This window comes from Balaenoptera physalus (genome assembly GCF_965194825.1).
Source record: "Balaenoptera physalus genome assembly, chromosome: 1".
Classification (NCBI taxonomy): Eukaryota; Metazoa; Chordata; class Mammalia; order Artiodactyla; family Balaenopteridae; genus Balaenoptera; species Balaenoptera physalus.
In genome coordinates this window covers 84,275,590-84,297,379 of record NC_138882.1, presented here as the reverse complement: position 1 = coordinate 84,297,379, position 21,790 = coordinate 84,275,590, and the positions used below count along the sequence as shown (strand labels likewise).

The 21,790-nt window shown below is 37.5% G+C and overlaps 1 protein-coding gene across 1 annotated transcript in view; it reads right to left on the bottom strand.

Moving 5' to 3' along the window:
* The window catches only part of NUP210L (nucleoporin 210 like), a 77,909-nt gene that overhangs the window by 44,032 nt on the left and 12,087 nt on the right, over positions 1-21,790 (bottom strand). The window contains exons 7-12 of the mRNA XM_082435250.1: positions 21,017-21,175; positions 16,124-16,192; positions 15,408-15,514; positions 14,605-14,745; positions 2,475-2,612; positions 1,849-2,007 (exon numbers count right to left, since the gene is read on the bottom strand). Coding sequence (XP_082291376.1) covers positions 1,849-2,007; positions 2,475-2,612; positions 14,605-14,745; positions 15,408-15,514; positions 16,124-16,192; positions 21,017-21,175 — 773 coding nt within the window. The remainder of the gene's footprint in view (positions 1-1,848; positions 2,008-2,474; positions 2,613-14,604; positions 14,746-15,407; positions 15,515-16,123; positions 16,193-21,016; positions 21,176-21,790) is intronic.

Here is a 21,790-nt window from a genome sequence, read left to right as displayed (position 1 = left end):
TTTCTCTAGGTGCGGTGAGCGGGGGCTACTTTTCATTGCAGGGTGTGGGCTTCTCATTGCGGTGGCTTGTCTTGTTGCAGAGCACAGACTCTAGGTGCACGGGCTCAGTAGTTGTGGCTCGAGGGCTCTAGAGCGCAGGCTCGGTAGTTGTGGTGCACGGGCTTAGTTGCTCCGCGACATGTGGGATCTTCGCGGACCAGGGCTCGAACCCATGTCACCTGCATTGGCAGGTGGATTCTTAACCACTGCGCCACCAGGGAAGCCCTAACGTATTTACTACCTGGCCTTTTTAAATAAAAATTTGCTGACCTCTGATATAGAGCACTTCCTCTTACTTGATATCTTTTAAAAAAACATTTTATTTTGTTTTTGCTATAGATTGAAGGTTTGTGTCCCTCCAAATTCATATGTAGAAATCTAACCCCCAAAATGATGGTATTAGGAGGTGGGGCCTTTGGGAGGTGGTTAGGTCATGAGAGTGGAGCCCTCATGAATGGGATTAATGCCCTTAAAAAAGGGACCCCTGGAGCTCCCTAGTCCCTTCTGCCATATGAGGTTAAGGCAAAACACAGTCTTCTATGAACCAGGATGCTTTCCCTCACTAGACACTGAATCTGCTGGTGCCTCGATTCTGGACTTTTCAGCCTCCAAAACTGTGAGAAATAAACTTCTGTTGTGTATAAGCCACCCTGTTTATGGTATTCTGTTATAGCAGCCTGAATGGACTAATAGAGTCTTTTTTTGGTCACTTTCTATGTGTCTTTTGCTAGTTCCTCTTACTCTGCCAATGTCCCTTAAAATGACACATAAATCTTATCCAGTTCCAAAGCTTCAGTGACCAACCATATGCTGATCACTCCAAATTTTTATCTCTAGCCCTAATCTTTCAGTTGTACTTCAGATGCCTATTTCCAATTTTAAACGTTCACCTGGATGCTCCATAGGTGAACCACACGAAATGTTTGGGGTTTTTTTTTTGGCAGTGCACGAGGCATGCAGGATCTTAGCTCCCCAACCAAGGATCGAACCTGTGCCCCAGTGGAAGAGCAGAGTCTTAACCACTGGACCACCAGGGTAGTCCCACACTAAATGTATCCAAAACTGAATTCATTATCTTCCTCTTTTTCTTTTTCCTTTTCTTGTTGGTTTTTTTTTGGGGGGTGGTGGTGCTGTGCCACATGGCTTGTAGGATCTCAGTTCCCCAACCAGGGATTGAACCCAGGCCACGGAAGTGAAAGCACCGAATCCTAACTACTAGACCACCAAGGAACTCCCCTTTTCTTGTGTTTTCTATCCATCAAGCTGTCAAAACTTAATCTTTCACTTTTTCCCACCCCACTAGGCATCAAATCTGATTAATCTACCTCTAAAATAACCCTCAATTTGTCCTTTTTTCTTTATTCTCATACCATTTTGTTAGTTTAGGCTTAACTGGATACTTTGCCTTCACTTTCTTCTTTCATTCTATTCTAGTCTACTAGTATATAGCTCCAGAAACTATCTTTCATTCCTTTTTAAAAAAATATTATAGTTGTTGTTGTCTGGCTATAAAAATAATTAGGTATCTTTCTCAACACAGGCTTTACCGTATTATTGACCTTAGGAAAAATCTGTGTTGGCTTCCCGTTGTTGACAGCAGGGGATCTTATTTCGCTGACTAGGGATCAAACCCATGCCCCCTGCATTGGAAGCGCTGAGTCTTAACCACTGGACCACTAGGGAAGTCCTGAGGATCATTTAAAAATAGCCAACTTGAAAAAGAAAAAAAAAATTTAATGTGTTACTGTACTTAAATTTAGACATCAATGTCTCAGAGGAGATATGAACGTTGTTTGGAGAGTTGCTTACCTTAATTTCCCCATATCGAAAAGGATTTTGTACATCTCGGGCCAAAACAGTGCTGTTCCCCCTGACCTGGCCAGCTGTCGTCACCACTCCTTTAGTGGTTACCATGGCCACTGTTTCATTAGAAGAGGTCCAGGTGAAGTTGCCACTGCCACCCTCTACCTATGAAAAAAATACAACCTTATATTGAATTAGTATAGGAAGAAAATTGGAATTTAACTGAAGATGTAAAATCTGGTGAAATAAAGTTTAGGAAATAATAAAACTATACAATAAATTATTTCTGGAACATTAAGAAACTGTGATGCTATACTAAAGTAACTAAATGGGGAAGGGAAATACTAAAGGGAGATTATGTAATGGCAGTATCACAAAATGTCAAAAAAGAGCACAAGGGAGCTTGACAAAACTTTATAAAACTCACAAGGAAAGGATATATGGAAGAGAAGGAAAGTACACCAAGTATTCTTAGGATGACAGTATTCAAGAGCATGATTTGGTTGTCACCCAAAACTGAGTTATACTACTAGGATTAGAGGGAAATAAGATTTAACATTAACCTTCAATAAATTAAGCTATCAGAGAAACTGACTTATTTCTTTGTGAGTTCTCATTATAAGACATCATACCTGTACTTTATAACGATATAACATTCCCATGGGATGATGAGGAAATGCCAGAAAGTTGGGTGTAAGCTTGATGGGAAAATAAATCTTCACTTCTTGCTGATGTATAATTGGAAATTTTATAGGCTGAATATTTTTATTCTATAAGAGCAGAAAAAAAGGAGCAAAACAGATTTTATAAGGACTGTTCTTATGGTCCACATTCACATATAAAGCATCAGCAAAATGGTGTGTTAATAAATTACTCAACCAGTTTCTATCAATAAAAGAAAGAAATAAACGTTCCTGTTCATTAGTGAAGCACAGCTACTACAGTTCAATAATAATGAAAGGGATTTTGATAGACCTAAAAGAAGTATCACAGTCATGGAAAGAAGTTTAAATTTCCTGAAATAAGAGTTTTATCAACATAGAGAGGGCAATCATAGTTTCAGAAAGAAAGATCCTTGGACATCCATCAGCTAAGTATATATATTGTAAAGGCAAAGGAATATTACAAGCTATTCAGAAGAAAATAAAGAGAACATTTAAAGATGCTGGGGTAAGACATTCCCCTCCTGCTTAAAAACAAGAGCAGGGTTTACGGGGGGTACCCATACAGGTAAAATAGAGTTCTCACACTCAACTATGTTGGTGTTTTCTCTTTGAAGGAAAAATCTACCTATCTATCTGTCTATCTATCTATCTATCTATCTATCTATCTATCTATCTATCTATCAATCTATCAATCTATCTATCTATCTATCTATTTTTTAAAGAAGCCCTGAAATATTTAGCAACTGTGTCACATCTGCAGTAATGGCTCTGATTTTCTCTTCACTCTCTTCAGGTGGCTAGCTGGATGTTCTTTCAGTTTAAAAGAACGTCATTCTATTTTAACCTCCTGAGACTGATTTTGGACTTCTGAACTTCACAACTGTAAGAAAGATAATAAATTTGTGTTGTCTTGATCTGAAAAGAGAGAAAGAGAGAAAGAAAGAGAGAGAGAATATCATTCTGATGGTATTTAGGTGATCACTGAGGGAAACAAGAATAAATCTATTGGGAGTAAGAAGCATATGCTAGGCCTGGAGAGGACTCTTATAATTCAAGAATAAGGTAATAATAGTACAAAATGGGTTGGTCCTAGGAAGACATTTTATAACATAAAGGAAAAAGAGAAAGAACATAGTACCTAAAAAGGCACTATGCCCTTTTAGGAGATTACATGCTCTTAAAAAATATTGACCGCAGGGAACAGAAGATTTCAACAGTGTCTGCTTTGGCACACGAGAAAACATGGACATGAAATAAGAGGTAAAAGCAGAGATAAGACAACAAACTGCGATAAAGTGGGACATGGCTGAGTGCAGGATGAAATTCAAAGTGAACTATACAAAATAAGAAAAGAGGTAATAAAAATTTTAAATGTCGGACTTCCCTGGTGGCACAGTGGTTAAGAATCCGCTTGCCAATGCAGGAGACATGGGTTCAAGCCCTGGTCCGGGAAGATCCCACATGCCACGGAGCAACTAAGCCCATGCGCCAGAACTACTGAGCCTGAGCTCTAGAGCCCATGAGCCACAACTACTGAGCCAACGTGCCACAACTACTGAAGCCCGTGCGCCTAGAGCCCGTGCTCTGCAACAAGAGAAGCCACAGTAAAGCAATTATACTCCAATAAAGATGTTTAAAAAAAAAAAAAAACAAGAGAAGCCACAACGATGAGAAGCCTGCGCACCACAAGGAAGAATAGCTCCCACTCACCGCAACTAGAGAAAGCCCGCGCACAGCAATGAAGACTCAACACAGCCAAAAATAAAACAAACAAATAAATTAATTAATTAATAAAATAAAAAATAAATTGCATTATGATTGTAGAACAAGGAAATATTGTCATAAGGGCTTCTTTTAGGGTAGTCATAAAATCTTTTAGATTTCTTAGGTGGATCTTGAGTTGGGAATTCAAAGCCCTGAACTAACCATTTTCTTTCCCAAAGTTACCCAGCACACTTAGAAACAATCAATAAACCCTATTATATCCCAGACTTTCACTAACATGTTTTATGGCAGCAACTACCTGGTTACCAAAAGCTTTGCCTTCTACATGCACTTAACTATAGTGTCTACAGGTAATAATTTAAGTAGCTGTTTTGCTATTTCATACCATGAACTATCAATGGTCACTTCTTTTTTTTTTTTTTTTGGCTACGTTGGGTCTTCGTTGCTGCGTGCGGGTTTTTCTCTAGTTGTGGTGAGCGGGGGCTACTCTTCGTTGTGGTGAGCGAGCTTCTCATTGCAGTGGCTTCTCTTGTTGCGGAGCACGGGCTCTAGGTGCGCGGGCTTCAGTAGTTGTGGCACACGGGCTTCAGTAGTTGTGCCTTGCTGGCTCTAGAGCACAGGCTCAGTAGCTGTGGCACAGGGGCTTAGTTGCTCCGTGGCATGTGGGATCTTCCCGGACCAGGGCTCGAACCCGTGTCCCCTGCGTTGGCAGGCGGATTCTTAATGACTGAGCCACCAGGGAAGTCCCTCAATGCTCACTTCTTAATCACAAGAAACAGGATCAGTAATGCCTTTAAATCTAATAATAGAGAACCCAGAATCAACTTGGAGATGCAAGTCTCCAAGATGGCCTCCACTGACCCCCACCCCCTGGTATTCACATCCTTGTGTAGTTCCCTCTACATTGTGTCAGGAATGGTTTGAATGACCAATAGAATGTGGTTGAAGTGCTTATATTAAAAAGAAGAAAGATATAAAACCGGTGATCCACCGTAAGATTCTTCCACAATAAGAAACTTAAAAAAGAAACGCATTTTAAATCCAAGGTAAGAAAAAGTAATAGAATAACAAAGATAAAAGCATAAATCAATGAAAGAGAAAGTAGATAAAGAACTGGAAAAAAGTCAATGAAACCAAAATCTTGTTCTTTGTAAAAAGCAATAAAACTAATAAATGTCTAGCTGGATTCATGAAGAAAACAAGAGAAACACAAATAACCAATATCTGGAATGAAAGAGACAACACTGCTACAGATCCTACAGACATAAAAATTAATAAGGCAATATTTTGAACAACTTTATGTGATTAATTCAACAATTAAGATTAAACAGAAATTCCTTCAGAGACACAACCTACCAAATTTCACTCAAGAAGAAATAACCTGTATAGTTGTACATAAATTTTAAAAATTGAATTCATAGTTTTAAAACTTCCCATACACCAATCATTAGAGGAATGTAAATTAAAATCACAGTGATATACCACTTCATACCCATTAGAATGGCTATTATCAAAAATAGAAAATAGCAAGTGTTGGTAAGAATGTGGAGAAATCACAACCCTTGTGCATTGCTGCTGGAATGTAAAATGATAGCCACTGTGGAAAACAGTATGACAATTCCTCAAAAAGTCAAACATAGAATTGCCATATGATCCAGCAATTCCAATTCTGGGTATATACCCCAAAGAATTGAAAGCAAGGATTTGACAAAATATTTGTATACCCATGTTCATAGCAGCATTATTCACAATAGACAAAAGGTGGAAACAACCCAAGTGTCTATCAATGGATAAATAATAAACAAAATGCAGTATATGCATTTAATAGAATATTATTTAGCCTTAAAAAGGAATGAAATTCTGACATGCTACATCATGGATGAACCCTAATGATATGCTAAGTGAAACAAGCCAAACACAAAAAAGACAAATATTGTATGATTCCACCTTTTTTTGTTTTTTGGCAGTGCTGTGTGGCTTGTGGGATCTTAGTTCCCTGACCAGGGATTGAATCCGCACCCTCAGCAGTGAAGGCGCATAGTCCTAACCACTGGACTGCCAGGGAATTCCCTGTACGATTCCACTTATATGAGGTAACTAGACTAGTCAAATTCATAGAGAAAGAAAATAGAATGGTGGTTACCAGGGAATGGGGATGGGGTGTTGGGGGGGTGTTATTGTTTAAGGGGTAGAGAGAATCAGTCTGGAAAGATTATAAAGGTCTGGAGAGAGATGGTGGTAATGGTTGCACAACATGAATATACTTAATGCCACTGAACTGTACACCTAAAAATGGTTAAAATGGTAAATTTTACGTTATGTATGTTTTATCACTATAATAATAAAAGACTTTCCATAAAAAAATTCCAAGCTCAAATAGTTTCATTGTGAATTCTACCAAATATTTATGGAAGAAATAACACTAATTCTACAAAACTCTTCCAGAAAATAGAAAAGAATATTTCCCAACCCATTTTATAAAGCCAATATTATCCTAACACCAAAACCTGACAAATACATTACAATAAAAAACAGAAGAAGGAAAAAAAAAGCTATAGGCCCTCAAAAATATATATGCAAAAGTCATTAACAGAATTTTAGCAAATTAAATCCTGCAATGTATAAGAGGATAACAAATCATAAGCAAGTGAGGCTTATCCTGAGAATGCAAGGTTGGCTTAATATTAGAGAATCAATCAATGTAATTAATTCACCATATTTAAAAGACTAAAAAAGAAAAACTATATTGATCACCTCAACAGAGGCAGAAGAGCACTGACAAAATTCAGCACCAATTCATGATGAAAATTCTCAATAAACTAGGAATAGAAAGGAACTTCTTCAACCTAAGGATGAGCATCTACACAAAATCTATAGTCAACATCATACTCAATGGTGAAAGGGTGAATGCTTTCCACTTAAGGTCAGGAATAAGGCAAACATGTCTACTCTTAACAGTTCTATTCAGTATTGTAGTAGAGGTCCTAGCCAGTGCAGTGAGGCAAGAAAAAGAACTAAAAGGCATATTTATTGGAATGAAAAGAGTTAACTGTCTTTTTTTAAAATTAATTATTTATTTATTTTTGGCTGCATTGGGTCTTCGTTGCTGTGCGTGGGCTTTCTCTAGTTGCAGAGAGCAGGGCCTACTCTTCATAGTGGTGTGAGGGCTTCTCACTGCAGTGGATTCTCTTGTTGTGGAGCATGGGCTCTAGGTGCATGGGCTTCAGTAGTTGTGGCACATGGGCTCAGTAACTCCGTGGCATGTATGATCTTCCCAGACCAGGGATCGAATCCGTGTCCCCTGCATTGGCAGGCGGATTCTTAACCACTGTGCCACCAGGGAAGTCCAGAGTTAACTGTTTTTATTCACATATAACTGTATATATAGGAATTCCTAAGGAATCTACAAAAAATTACTAGAATAATGAATTCAGCAAGCTTTCAAGATTCAAGATAACATACAAAAAACCACTGTATTTCTATATACTAGCATGATCAAGTAAAAGGAGAAAATTTAAAAATACATATATAGCTTAAAAACATAAAACAGGGACAAATTTAATAAAATATCTTCAAGACCTGTATGATGAAAACTATAAGACATTGCTGAAAGAAAATTTTAAAGTCCTAAATAAGTTGAAAAAATATCACGCTCATAAATCCTAATAAAAAATACCAGCAGGTGGGAGATGTCTGCAAAAGTGTCAAAGTAGGGAACTCCAAGAACCTGTCCCTCCATAGAAATGCAAAAAAAAAAAAAAAACAAAAGTCAGAATTAACTTTGGAAAATACTCAAAACTACTCAAAGGTTTACAGCAACCAAATGTATGCCGAATCAAGAAAAAGGTGACTTTTTTTTTCATATATATATATATATGTATTTTTTTTTAATTTAAATTTTATTTATTTATTTATTTATTTATTTTTGGCTGAGTTGGGTCTCCGTTGCTGCACGTGGGCTTTCTCTAGTTGTAGGGAGCAGGGGCTACTCTTTGTTGCGGTGCCCAGGCTTCTCATTGCGGTGGCTTCTCTTGTTGCAGAGCACGGGCTCTAGGTGCGAGAGCTTCAGTAGTTGTGGCACGTGGGCTCAGTAGTTGTGGCTCGCAGGCTCCAAAGCTCAGGCTCACTAGCTGTGGCACGTGGGCTTAGTTGCTCTGCGGCATGTGGGATCTTCCCGGACAAGGGCTCAAACCAATGTCCCTTGCATTAGCAGGCAGATTCTTAACCACTGCACCACCAGGGAAGCCCCAAGAAAAAGGTGACTTAAGGCATTAAAGAAATTATTTGTCAAACCACTAACTGCCTACAAGCTAAAGTAATTGAGATTTTATAGTCTACAGATGACAAATAACACAATCTTCAAAAATAGTTTAGAAAACTCACTAAACATACAAGCAACTACAACCCATATCAAGCAATAACAACACACCCTGAGGAAAGGGAAGAATGTGATTTCCAAAGTTACCACATTATACAGTTGACCTTTGAACAATGTGGGGTTTAGGAGTGCCAACCCTCTGTGCAGTCAAAATCCATGTATAACTTTACAGTCAGCCCTCCATATCCATGGTATCACATTTGCAGACCAACCATGGATTATGTTGTATTGTAGTATGTATTAAAAGTGAAAAAATGTATAAGTGGAACTGTGCAATTCAAACCTATGTTGTTCAAGGGTCCACTGTAATATCAAAATGTTAGCTTTTCAACAACAAAAAATTATAAGGCATGCAAAGAAACAAGAAATATGGCCCATTCATAGAAAAAAAAAGAAATTAACACAATCGATCTCTGAGGAAACACAGATATTGGACTTACTAAACAAAGATTTTAAATCGAAGAGCTAGGGCTTCCCTGGTGGCGCAGTGGTTGAGAATCTGCCTGCTAATGCAGGGGACACAGGTTCGAGCCCTGGTCTGGGAAGATCCCACATGCCAAGGAGCAACTGGGCCCGTGAGCCACAACTACTGAGCCTGCGCATCTGGGGCTTGTGCTCCGCAACAAGAGAGGCCGCAATAGTGAGAGGCCCGCGCACCGCGATGAAGAGTGGCCCCCGCTTGCCGCAACTAGAGAAAGCCCTTGCACAGAAACGAAGACCCAACACAGCCAAAAATAAATAAATAAATAAATAAATAAATAATAAAAATAAAGGAATTCCTTTAAAAAAAAAAAAGTCTTTAAATCGAAGAGCTAAAGGAAACGATGGACATCACTCCAGAAGAATGTTTCACCAAACAGAGAATATCAATGAAGAGATAGAAATTATAAAAAAGGAATCAAACAGATATTCTGAAGCTAAAAGTACAATAACTGAAATGAAAACTTCACTAGAAGACCTTCACAGCATATTTGAGCTGGAAGAAGAAAGAATCAGCAAACTTGAAGAGAGGTCCATTGAAGTTATTCAGAGTAGCAAAAAGAAAAAAGAATGAAGAAAAATAACCAACCCTTAGAGACCAGTGGAGAACATCAAGTAAATCAATATATACAAAACAGGGGTCCCAGAAGTAGGGAAAGAAAGGTGCTGAAAGAATATTTGAAGAGATAATGATGAAAATGTCTCAAATTTGATAAAAGACATGAACCTACAAAAATCAATTAAACACAAAAGAAGTCAGTAATGGAAGAAGTAATTACCAAAAAAAGTCACATAGAAATAAATACCAAAATAGCAGAAGTCTTTCCTTATCAGTAACTATTTTAAATGTAAATAAATTAAACTCTCCAATTAAAAGGCAGAAATTGACAGAATGGATAAAGAAGAACATGATCCAATTATATGCTATCTATAAGAGATTCATGTTAGTTTCATGAATGAAAGTGAAAGAAGGGAAAAGTATATTCCATGCAAATAATTACCAAAAGAGAGTTGGGGAGCAGTCTATATTAACATCAAACAAATAGATTTTAAAAAATTGTTACACGAGACAAAGGTCATTATAAATTGATAAAAGGGTCAATTCATCAAGACAATATAACAATTATAAACATATACCCACCTAACAAAAGAGCCCCCCACAAAATGAAGCAAAAATGGACAAAACTGAAGGGGGAAACGGACAGTCTTACAATAGTTGAAGATTTTAATACCTCAGTTTCAATAATGGATAGAACAACCAGAACAAAAGATCAATATGGAAATGGAGGACTTGACCAACACTATAAACCAACTAGACCTAGCAGACATATACAGAATAGTCCACCCCAAAACAACAAAATGCTCATTCTTCTCAAGTGCACATGGAACGTTCTCCAGGATAGGCCATATGTTAAGCCACAAAACAAGTCTTAATAAATTTAAAAACACTGAAATCATATGAAGTATCTTCTTCAACCAAAATGGACTAAAACTAGAATTCACATAGGGAAAACTGGACAATTCACAAATATGTGGAAATTAAACAACCTTCTAAACAACCAATGGGTCAAAGAAGAAATCATAAGGAACATTAGGAAATTCTGAGATGAAGGAAAACAAAAATACAACATGCCAAAACTTATAGGATGCAGTGAAAGCAATGCTCAGAGGAAAACTTATAGTTGTAAACACCTGTATTAAAAAAGAAGACAGAGTTCCCTGGCAGTCCAGTGGTTAGGACTTGGTGCTTTCACTGCCGTGGCCTGGGTTCAATCCCTGGTCCGGGAACTAAGATCCTGTAAGCTGGGCACAGTGTGACCAAAAAAAGAAGAAGAAAAATCTCAAATCAATAATCTGACTGTATAGCTAAAGGAACTAGAAAATGAAGAGCAAACTAAACCTAAAACTAGCAGAAGGAAGGACATAATAAAGATCAGAGCCGTGATTTAAAAAACTGAGAGTAGAAAATCAGTACACAAAATCAACAAAACCAAAATTTGGTTCTTCAAAACGATCAACAAAATTGAGTTTAGCTAGAGTGACTAAGAAAAAAAAGAGAGAATACTCAAATTACTAAAATCAGAAATGAAAGTGGGGACATTACTACCAACTTTACAGAAATAAAAAGGATTGTAAGAGAATACTATGAACAATTGTCCACCAACAAATTAGACAACCTAGATCAAATGGACAAATTCCTAGAAGCACATCAATTAAAAAAACTGACCCAGTAGAAGTAGAAAATTTGACCAGACCTATAGCAAGCAAAGAGATTGAATCAGTAATCAAAAATTTCCCAGCAAAGAAAAGCCCAGGCCTAGATGGCTTCGGTTGTAAATTTTCAGAAACATTTAAAGAAGAATTAACACCAATGCTTCTCAAACCTTTAAAAAAAGAAAAAAGAAGAAGAAGATGATGAAGAAAAAAAGAAAAAGGAGAGAACTCTTCCTAACTCATTCTAAGAGGCCAGCATTTGCCCTGATACCAAAATCAAAGATATCACAAAAAAAGAAAACTACAGACCAGTATCCTTTAAGAATATAAATACAAAACTCCTGAAGAAAACACTGGCAAACCAAATCCAGCAGCATATTAATAGGATTGTACACCATGACCAAGTGGGATTTTTCCCAGGAATTCAAAAGCAGTACAATATATAAAAGTCAATCAATGTAATATACCACACTAGTAGGATGAAAGAAAAAAATATGCTTAAAGACATTCGAGAAAAATCCAACGCCCTTTCACAGTAAAAACACTCAGCAACCAGGAGTGGAAAAGAACTTCTTCGATATGATAAAGACCACATACGAAAATTCCACAGCTAACATCATACTCAATGGTGAAAGAATGACAGTTTTTGCCCTAAGATCAAGAACAAGACAAGGATGCCCACTATTGCCACTTTTATTCAGTATTGTACTATAAGTTCTAGCCAGAGAAATTAGGCAGGAAAATGAAATAAAAGGCATCAAAATGGGAAAGGGAGGAGCAAAATCATCACTATTTGCAGGTGATATGATCTTATATATGAAAGATCCTATAGAATCCAGGAAAAATACTAGAGCTAATAAACTAATTCAGCAAAGTTGCAGCATAGCAGATCAACACATAAATATCAGTTGTACTTCTATACATTAGTAATAAACAAACTAGAAAGGTAAATTAAGAAAAAAATTCATTACAATATCATCAAAAAAGAATAAACTACTTAGGAATAAATTCAACCAAGGAGGTGCAGGACTTGCACACTGAAGACTACAAAATATTGCTTAAAAAAATTAAAGACAACCTGAATAAGTGGAAAGACATCCCATGTTCATGTATTGGAAGACTTAATATTGTTAAGATGGCAACACTCTCAAAAGTGATCTACAGGGCTTCCCTGGTGGCGCAGTGGTTGAGAATCCACCTGCCAATGCAGGGGACACGGGTTTGATCCCTGGTCCGGGAAGATCCCACATGCCGCAGAGCAACTAAGCCTGTGTGCCACAAGTACTGAAGCCCACGCGCCTAGAGCCCGTGCTCTGCAACAAGAGAGGCCACCGCAATGAGAAGCTCACACACCTCAACGAAGAGTAGCCCCCGCTCACCACACTAGAGAGAAAAGCCCACATGCAAAAATGAAGACCCAACACAGCCAAAAATAAATAAATAAATAAATAAAGGAGTAAGGGTGAGCTCAAATTTTAAAACGTAATATTTTTTAAAAGCAGGATTGGTGGGATTGAAGAATAATTGTAGAATAGGGTCAAACTGTCAGAAATACCATAACAATGGATTTTAAAAATCACTGTGTATTAAATATTGTTAAAAAACTGGATATATTTTAATACTGAATATAGATCTATACCTGACCATAACTAATCCAAACACCTTCGTTCATTTAACAAATACTTATTTGTATCAACTGTATGTTTAGTCACTCAGATGTTAGGGCAGCAGCTGTGAATACAGTAGGCATAATCTTTGCCCTTAAAGTTTATAATCTGATGAAAGAAGCAAATAATAACAATAAACTACGATGAATATTTTGATCTGAGAAGTTCAGGGAGCTCTAAGAACATATGAAAGGGGAAAACATGCCTGAGGAACCAACGTTAAGCTAGCCCTGTGCATTGAGTAGGGAGAAAGGGCTGTAGACAAAAGGAATTACATTTGTTTATAAAAAATGAAAATAAAATAGAGGCAAAAAGAAACAAGACATTTTTTAGAAACTGTAAGTTCAGTATGGCTGAAACATCAGAGAGGAAGCGTGACAAGACCTGAGATTGGAGAAGTTGTCAGGGGCCAATCATATAGAGTCACAAACTCAAATGCCTACAGGTATCAGGTAGATATTATAAACAGGTTTATTAAGCTGAATATAAAATAACAGGGAATGGCAGGAAACACAGCAGGCTGAAAAGTATAGTCTAAATGTTGTAGCCACTATCTCTTCCAGATAATCACTGTCAGATATTCATATAATCTAGAGAATCAGAAATCTTGGATTTTATTTGAAATTTCCCAATTAAAAAGAAATTTACACACCTAAATAAAAAACAAGATTTCAAACAAGATAGTCTGCAGGCCACCAGATTGTGATCTCTGTCATAGAGGGTCCTATAAAACTACATTAAGAAGTTTAAACTTTACCTTAAAATCAATGGGAAGCCACCAAAGGAATTTAAATAGTAAATACATAATAATTTTTGTAGTTTTTGGAATACCATTCTAGCCACGGACAATATTGGAGGTCGGAATATCAGTTTAGAAGCTACTGTGAAAGTCTAGGTGAAAGACAGCAGTGTCTTCCTTACCTAGTAAGAAATGGGTTTGAGAGACATTTAGAAGAACTGACATGGCATTCAATAATGTACTGAATGTAGATGGTGAAGGAGAAGGCAGAGTCAAGGGTGACTCTTGGGATTTTGTCTTAAACAGCTGGGCGAAAGGATCACTGGAGAAAAAGTAGGCTTGGGAGAGGGAAACAAATTTGACACAGTTAAAAATCAGATACTTACACATTTTAGAGGCATTAGAAACAGATTCATTCCTTATCCCTTTACTTCATAACTCCATTTCTGTTATTATACCATATGAAAATTAACCAAAAGGAATAAAAATTGTACAAAGATACACAGTTATGCCATTTACAAAGTAAAAAACTGTTAAAAATGCAAAGTTCAAAGTTGGTGACATGGTTGAACAATTGGCATATTAACCCTTTGGATTTTTAGAATAGAAAGTACTCCTATGTGGACCTGATGACACAAGGAAATGTGCATATGAAATAATTTTTAAAGGACCCCCAAATGACATACATACACAATGACCACAAATGCAGATATATGCATTAACAGAGATTGGAACAGAAAATTTGTAGAGGTATAAACTACTAAGTGTACTGTTTATTAGTTTATTTTGTGAAAGATAAAGGTGGGATATGCCATATATGTGCTTGCAAATCAACAAGTCAGGCAAGTCTAGTCAGTGTTCTCAGGATTCAAAGACCATCCTTTTAATTCCTACCTGGTAAATGATGGAAGTCAGGGATGCATTTATCATGACCACACCATCTTTCAGGGCTTTCACTACATTGTAAGATCCATTCACAGTAGTCAGCTGCTCTTCAAAATACTCTCTTGGGAATTGGTACATAATCCTGAGATTCTGAAAATCAGCCCAAAATCAACACAAACCTGAAGACATGCTTTTTCCCTAAAGCCATCTTAATCCCAAAGCATTAAAAAAAAAGTGTGGCTATGAATTCTGGGGGTTAAAGAAACAAAAACAAAATCTTTGCTCTCCCTCACCAAATTCTAAGTTGGAAAGATGTCATTTTAAAATGGTACTAGTTTTTGAAAGATCCATTAATGGCAAGTAATCAAAAATAGGAAGAGTCAAAGCTTATGTAAATTTTAATGTAATCTGTGCTATTCCATAAATTGACAGTTCTCAGGGGAAAAAAATAATGGACACTGGAGAGTGACTACAACACTTCACATTTAATGGTCACACTATTACTCTCACCACTGTAAAACTCTGGTGACCATCTCTGAAATGAAGTTGTAAAATGAGGATCCCCTCCAAAGTGTTATCATTGGTGCCAACTTCATCTCTCTTCTATAATTCTAACCAGATTATATCTTTTACTTCTGGTTTAGCATTCCTCAAGGATAGAACTATTTAATAATAATAATAATAAAGTAGTAACTTGCATTTCCAAAGGTAAAATCTGGAAGCAAAAGAAAAAAAGTCTTCCTAGCCAGAAAGACTGCCCACTCAAGGAGTTATCCTTAAAGGGGCTAGAAAAATACAAAAGAGAGACTCACATCTGAAATATAGACTTTTGTGCTGCTTTTATCAAATACTTCTACTGTAATAACATACACCTGCCCCACCTCTAGACTCCAACGGTCTCCAGGTTGGACTGTGAAACCTGCACACAAATCAAGAAACAAAAATATTAGAAGAGGCCAACATTTTTCTACAATGAATTAAAAAATACAAACTTTAAAAAGCCATTTAAAGAGCAAAACTCAATAATAGATGGAGATGGTTTCCAAAGTAGATCCTTTAGTTGCCTCTATAAAATTGTATAATAATTTGGGGTTCCAAAGATCCTGGCTTAACTTAGCTCATCTCAGGTATAAAGGAAACACTCTCACTTGTATCTGTATACAAACGCCACCCCACCCCCAAATCCACAATTTTGCTCATTTCTGATATGTCAGGCAAGATTTCAGCTGCTTTCAGTCAGATTCATTGTTCCATATGGCTTAAGGACATTAGGTTTCTTTTTTCCTAAAGTCTCTTTTTCTAACCCAACGTTGTATTACATGGAGCTTCATGTTTTTTAACAATCTGTTTCAAGATGCTTTACTCTTGCAGATAGCATTTAACCAGAACAATGTGAGAAAACATGTCAAGTAAGGTTGAATTTGAAATTAGTTAAGTCTCAAAATGAAGCACTCTAGTCTTTAATGCACTCATTTCAGTGAAATACTTTAAGCTATTCAGCTTTCTGAAAATTATTATCTAAAAATACCTAAAAATCCAGGCTCTACAACATATATGGTGCAATTTGGGAGTCCAGACACAGATCGCATATGGACATCTTAATTTTTGCTTAAGGAAATTGTATGAGCTACAGTTGGGTGAAAAGAGAAATATGAGTTACCAAAAATAAATAAATAAGCCCACAAATGAAAGCAAATAAAAATTCTATCATCTTTTATTATCCACTGGAAAGCAAAACTTAAATGTGTATATTCTGAGAAAAATCTGAGGGGTCAGCAATCACAGGAATCAGGTATTCTTGAATTTCAAATATGAGGAAGACGAAATGAGAGAAAAAAGATCATGCTCCATGTTTTTAATATTCATTTAGCTGTGGAACTCTTTCCTCCTGCAAAATTCTTACATAGGAGCCCATTATGGAAAGCAGGACAAAGTGGCATTGCCCTGGCTAAAGAAATGGTCAGTGGTAGATGGAGAGGGAGGGAGAGGCATGACTTGCCATCCAGCCCAGCAACTTGCCTTGGGCTCTGCAGACAGTTTTAAAAATCACTAGTTGATTTTCTATTATCTGTGGCAATTCTTTAATACCAAAATGTTTTCTCTTTGCCAGCAAAGATACTTCTAGGTCACACATCATACTACCCATTATTCCCTTTCATTAAATTTTAGCAGGAGACTTCCCTGTTGGTCCAGTGGTTAAGAATCCACCTTCCAATGCAGGGGACTCGGGTTCGATCCCTGGTCAGGGAACTAAGATCCCACATGCCGCAGGGCAACTAAGCCTAGGTCGCCGCAACTACTGAGCCCATGAGCTCTGGAGCCCCTGCACTGCAACAAAGAGCCCGCCCTCCCCAACTAAGACGTGACGTAGTCAAAGAAGTAAATATTTTTTATATAGCTGGTTAATTGTCAAAGTGGGATTGTGTATCAGGCCTGTTAGACTCAGAGCCCAAGATCCTAAATGTGAGGCTAAATTATGGAAAATTGCACCTCTTTGGAGGTAGTAGACTTGGTGATCAGGGGCGCAGGAAATGAAGTGGCTCAGATCTGGAATCTTCCAGATCTATGAATTGAGTAGATCTGGAAGATCTATGAAATGGAGGTCATAAAAAAAAAAAAAAAAAAAAAATTTTAGCAGAAATAAAAATTTATTCTGTTAGCCTATACACAATCTAATTAGTAACGTACTTTCCTCTCAAAAATATACTACATCCAAAAGCTAAGAAGAAATTATTTCTGCTCTGAGAAATATATTTCTGAAACGACTTAACGGAAAACACTCATTATTTCAAAGTACACTAATTTAGAAGTTCTATTAATTCAGTCATGCACTAGGCTACAGTTTAGCACTACATTATCTATAGTGATAATGAAAGCAAAATATTTAATCTATTTCAGGGATCAAACTTTTAAAGCTGTCCCAGTACGCCAAATGAGCTACTAATATACATACAATTGATATGCTAATTAAAATTACTTTTTATCTATTCATTAGAGCAAATCTTTTAAACACTGTAGGCAACTCTGTGCCAATGTAGGTTTGGTTTTGATATGTACTGTATTCATAAAATATAAGAGCTAGAAGGAATCCAGGAGTACATCATTCCTTTCGTTTTGTTTGTTTGTTTTTTATTCCTTTCGTTTTTACAGACAAGGAAACAGATCTCGATAGGTCTCTACACCAGTTCATTCCTCCATTATCAGAATAAGATATCTTCCTTTCATCTAATCCTTCCATCTGTTCTGAATCTCATTTTCTCTTGCCCCTCAGAAATCTTACTCCATCAACTGGCCTTCTTTTCTTCCATATCTCTGCCATCTCTCTGTTTAACTTATAGACATATTCAAGTTTCTCTTAACTTAAAAAAGTTCTCATGCTTTTTTCAAAGTTCTACATTTTTGCCTCCTTCTTTTTAAAGCCACGCTGTTTTTATTGAAAAAGTGATCCAAGACTTACTGGTTACTACAGTCTTTCAGTCTTTATCTTAGTCTTTATCTCTGCCTATTTCACCTGAGGAACATTCTCTTTGTAAATTCCTCATTTGGTTATCATGAAACCTCTCTCCTGGTTTTCCTACTACTTTTTTTTTTTTTAAGATTTTTTTGATGTGGACCATTTTTAAAGTCTTTATTGAATTTGTTACAATATTGCTTCTGTTTTATGTTTTGGTTTTTTGTCTGCGAGGCACGTGGGATCTTAGCTCCCCGACCAGGGATAGAACCCACACCCCCCTGCACTGGAAGGCGAAGTCTTAACCACTGGACCCCAGAGAAGTCCCTCCTACTACTTTTTATATTTTATTTATTTATTTGGTTGTGCTGGGTCTTAGTTGTGGCAGGCGGCTCCTTAGTTGTGGCATGCGAACTCTTAGTTGCGGCATGCATGTGGGATCTAATTCCCTGACCAGAGACTGAACCCGGGCCCCCTGCAGTGGGAGCATGGAGTCTTATCCACTGTGCCACTAGGGAAGTCCCCCTCCTAATACTTTTTTTGTTGTTATTAATTTTTTTTTTTAATTTTTATTTTTGGCTGTGCTGGGTCTTTGTTGCTGCACTCAGGCTTTTCTCTAGTTGTGGTGAGCGGGGGCTAGTCTTCGTTGCGGTGCGCGGGCTTCTCATTGCAGTGGCTTCTCTCGTTGTGGAGCATGGGCTCTAGGTGTGCGGGCTTCAGTAGTTGCAGCACACGGGCTCAGTAGTTGCGGCATGTGGGCTCTAGAGTATGCAGGCTTCAGTAGTTGTGGCTTGCAGGCTCAGTAGTTGTGACTCATGGGCTCTAGAGCGCAGGCTCAGTTGCTCCGTGGCATGTGGGATCTTCCCAGACCAGGGCTCGAACCCGTGTCCCCTGCATTGGCAGGCAGATTCTTAACCACTGCACCACCAGGGAAGTCCCCTCCTACTACTTTTTAAACATTCTTTCTGGGCCTCCTTAAAGCTCCTCCTCTTCCATATGAACCTTATAAGCTAACATTCCACAGTTCTGTCTTCAGCTCTCTTCTCCTCTCACTCTGTATATTCTCCCTAGGTGATTTTGTCTACAACATCAGCTTCAACTATCACCTGGCTATAAACTGATAACTTTCAAATATCTGTCTTCATCCTGAATCTTTCTCCTCCAGATGCATTTCTGCTTGGATGTCTATCCCACAGATACTTCAAGTTAACATGTGAAAAACTAAACTAGTTTCCTTTTCCCTTAAACCTGCTCCTTCTTTTATATTACCCATCTCTATGAACAACGGTACCACCAGCCACCCTAAGGCAGGTGCTGGAACAAGCTATGAATAGTCACCATCCATGTCAAGAGATAAATGTAGTGTATCTTAATAGTTACTACTTTGGAATAAATAATGATACGAACTGAGAATATGAAAAAAAAATCATGATAAGTCTGCCTGGGGAATTCAGGGTAGTGCCTGACACACAACTGGGGCTCAGTAGATATCAAATGTCTTAGTTTATTTTGTAGGTACTATTGTATTTGTTCACAAATGTCCTAGGCACCTTAAAATGACTAGAGAACAAACAACTTTGAACCAAACCTCTCCTGAGTGTTTTAGACAAATAATATAACCAGCTAATTAACAAATACTATTCTACAAGAAATACTGTACCTTTCAAGACTGATAGGTTCTTACTCAGAGTTAAGCCTACTAAGCCCTACATAATTACTCCCTCTCCTACTCTATTACCTCTTCTACTACTTTCCCCTTATTCTCTGCACTCAGCAGCAGTGTCTTCCTTGCTCTTCTGTAAACATGCCAAACATGCTTCTGCTTCAGAACCTTTGCAACTGCTATTTCCTCTTCCTGGAGCTCTTTCACCCAGATATCTGTATGGTTCATTGCTCTGATGTGGCCTTATCAGAGAGGATTTCCCTAACTACCCTGAGTAAAATAGTCTGTATGCTTAGCACTTGGAGCAATGTTGAACATATAGTAGAAATATAATAAATATTTGCTGAATAAATTAATTTATTTGAGATTCAAAGATTCAAAAATAGGAAATATTTCAGTATCAAACACTGAGAATTTTATGAATTTTCTGAAAATTTCAGTTTTCTGAGAATTTTAATCTTTATACTGTTTTGTTTTCATTGACTATAGTAGAGCTTTATGTATCTCTCTTTGTTCAACCTTACAGAGCAGGTTTAGTGACGTTTTTAAAAATTTATTTATTTATTTATTTTTAACTGCACTGGGTCTTCGTTGCTGCACGTGGGCTTTCTTTAGTTGTGTTGAGTGGGGGCTGCTTTTTGTTGTGGTGCACGGGCTTCTCATTGAGGTGGCTTCTCTTGTTGTGGAGCACAGGCTTTAGGCATGCGGGCTTCAGTAGTTGTGGCACATGGGCTCTGTAGTTGTGGCTTGTGGGCTCTAGAGAGCAGGCTCAGTAGTTGTGGCACCCAGGCTTAGTTGCTCCACGGCATGTGGGATCTTCCCGGACCAGGGCTCAGACCCGTGTCCCCTGCATTGGCAGGTGGATTCTTAACCACTGCGCCACCAGGGAAGCCCAAGTTTAGTGAACTTTTAAAAATTACTCTCAATTTAACAAATATTAATTAAGTAGCCACTTCAGACAATACCATCTTTTCTCAATTATTCATGTGAAAACAGGAAAGAACAAATTAAATAACATTTACACAAGTTCCTCCAAAGTGTTTTCCCCAGTCTCCTATTTATAATTTGATTGAGGTTGCACATAAGGTCTGAAGTCAACAGATTCCAAGTTCTAACTACTCTTCTGTACCTACCCTTTGTTAGAAATTATGACAATAATAATTTATAGTGCTTTGTTAAAAATAGAACCTATAGAAAATAAATGTAGTAGTATTATAATCATGCTTAACTAATTATTTTACCAAGGAACATGTATAGCATGCTCAAGGAAATATAGACTGGCAGTGAAAACTTGAGCAAAAGGATACTTTTATGGATAAAGACAAGGTTAGCGTGGCCCAGTTGGACAGCAGTCACCATGGCTGTTTTCTCATCCAGTAAAGCCACTTTTCCAGAAAGAGACACATTACGTGAAACTCTGTGGTTTTGCAATTCCAGTGTATAATGTTCCAGGGGAAATTTCACCTCTGTAAGACATGAAAGATACATAAATGTAACGAGGGCAGCCATTCCAACGGACAATGGTGTATTGTTGGATTATAAGAGGAAGCAGGTCTAAATAAAAGTACAATCTGCTTTTAATTTCCCTCACTATGATGAAATTCTACATGTAGCCATTTTGAGGAGAATGCTATATGAGTTTATTGTTGGTATTGCTTATATTCTTAAAACTCAGTGAACTGAGAGTAGGAGGAGGGATCCCCACTAAAGTTAAAGGACTAATGTTAATGGAGCAAATGCACACTTTATAAACTCAGTGGGACTTTGGGGGTCAATAGAGTATTCAGTTTTTTAGTTAGTGAACTGAGTTTCTCAATAAACACCTTTTGCAAAGATCATTCAAGTCCCTTCTGGTAAAGTTTCTTCACTTGCCCTATAAAAGCTAGTAAACTTTTGGTTGTTGTTTTAATAGACAATTCAGATGTCTATGGGCACTGAAGCTAAGTAGCATTAGCCTGTTTAAGACATGGAGACTATCTCTGCTCAGTATTAGCTCACGTACAGCAATTGAGGAATATAGTTGATCTTTGAACAATGCAGGGGTTAGAGGAACTGACACCACCCCCCACCCCCTGACCATC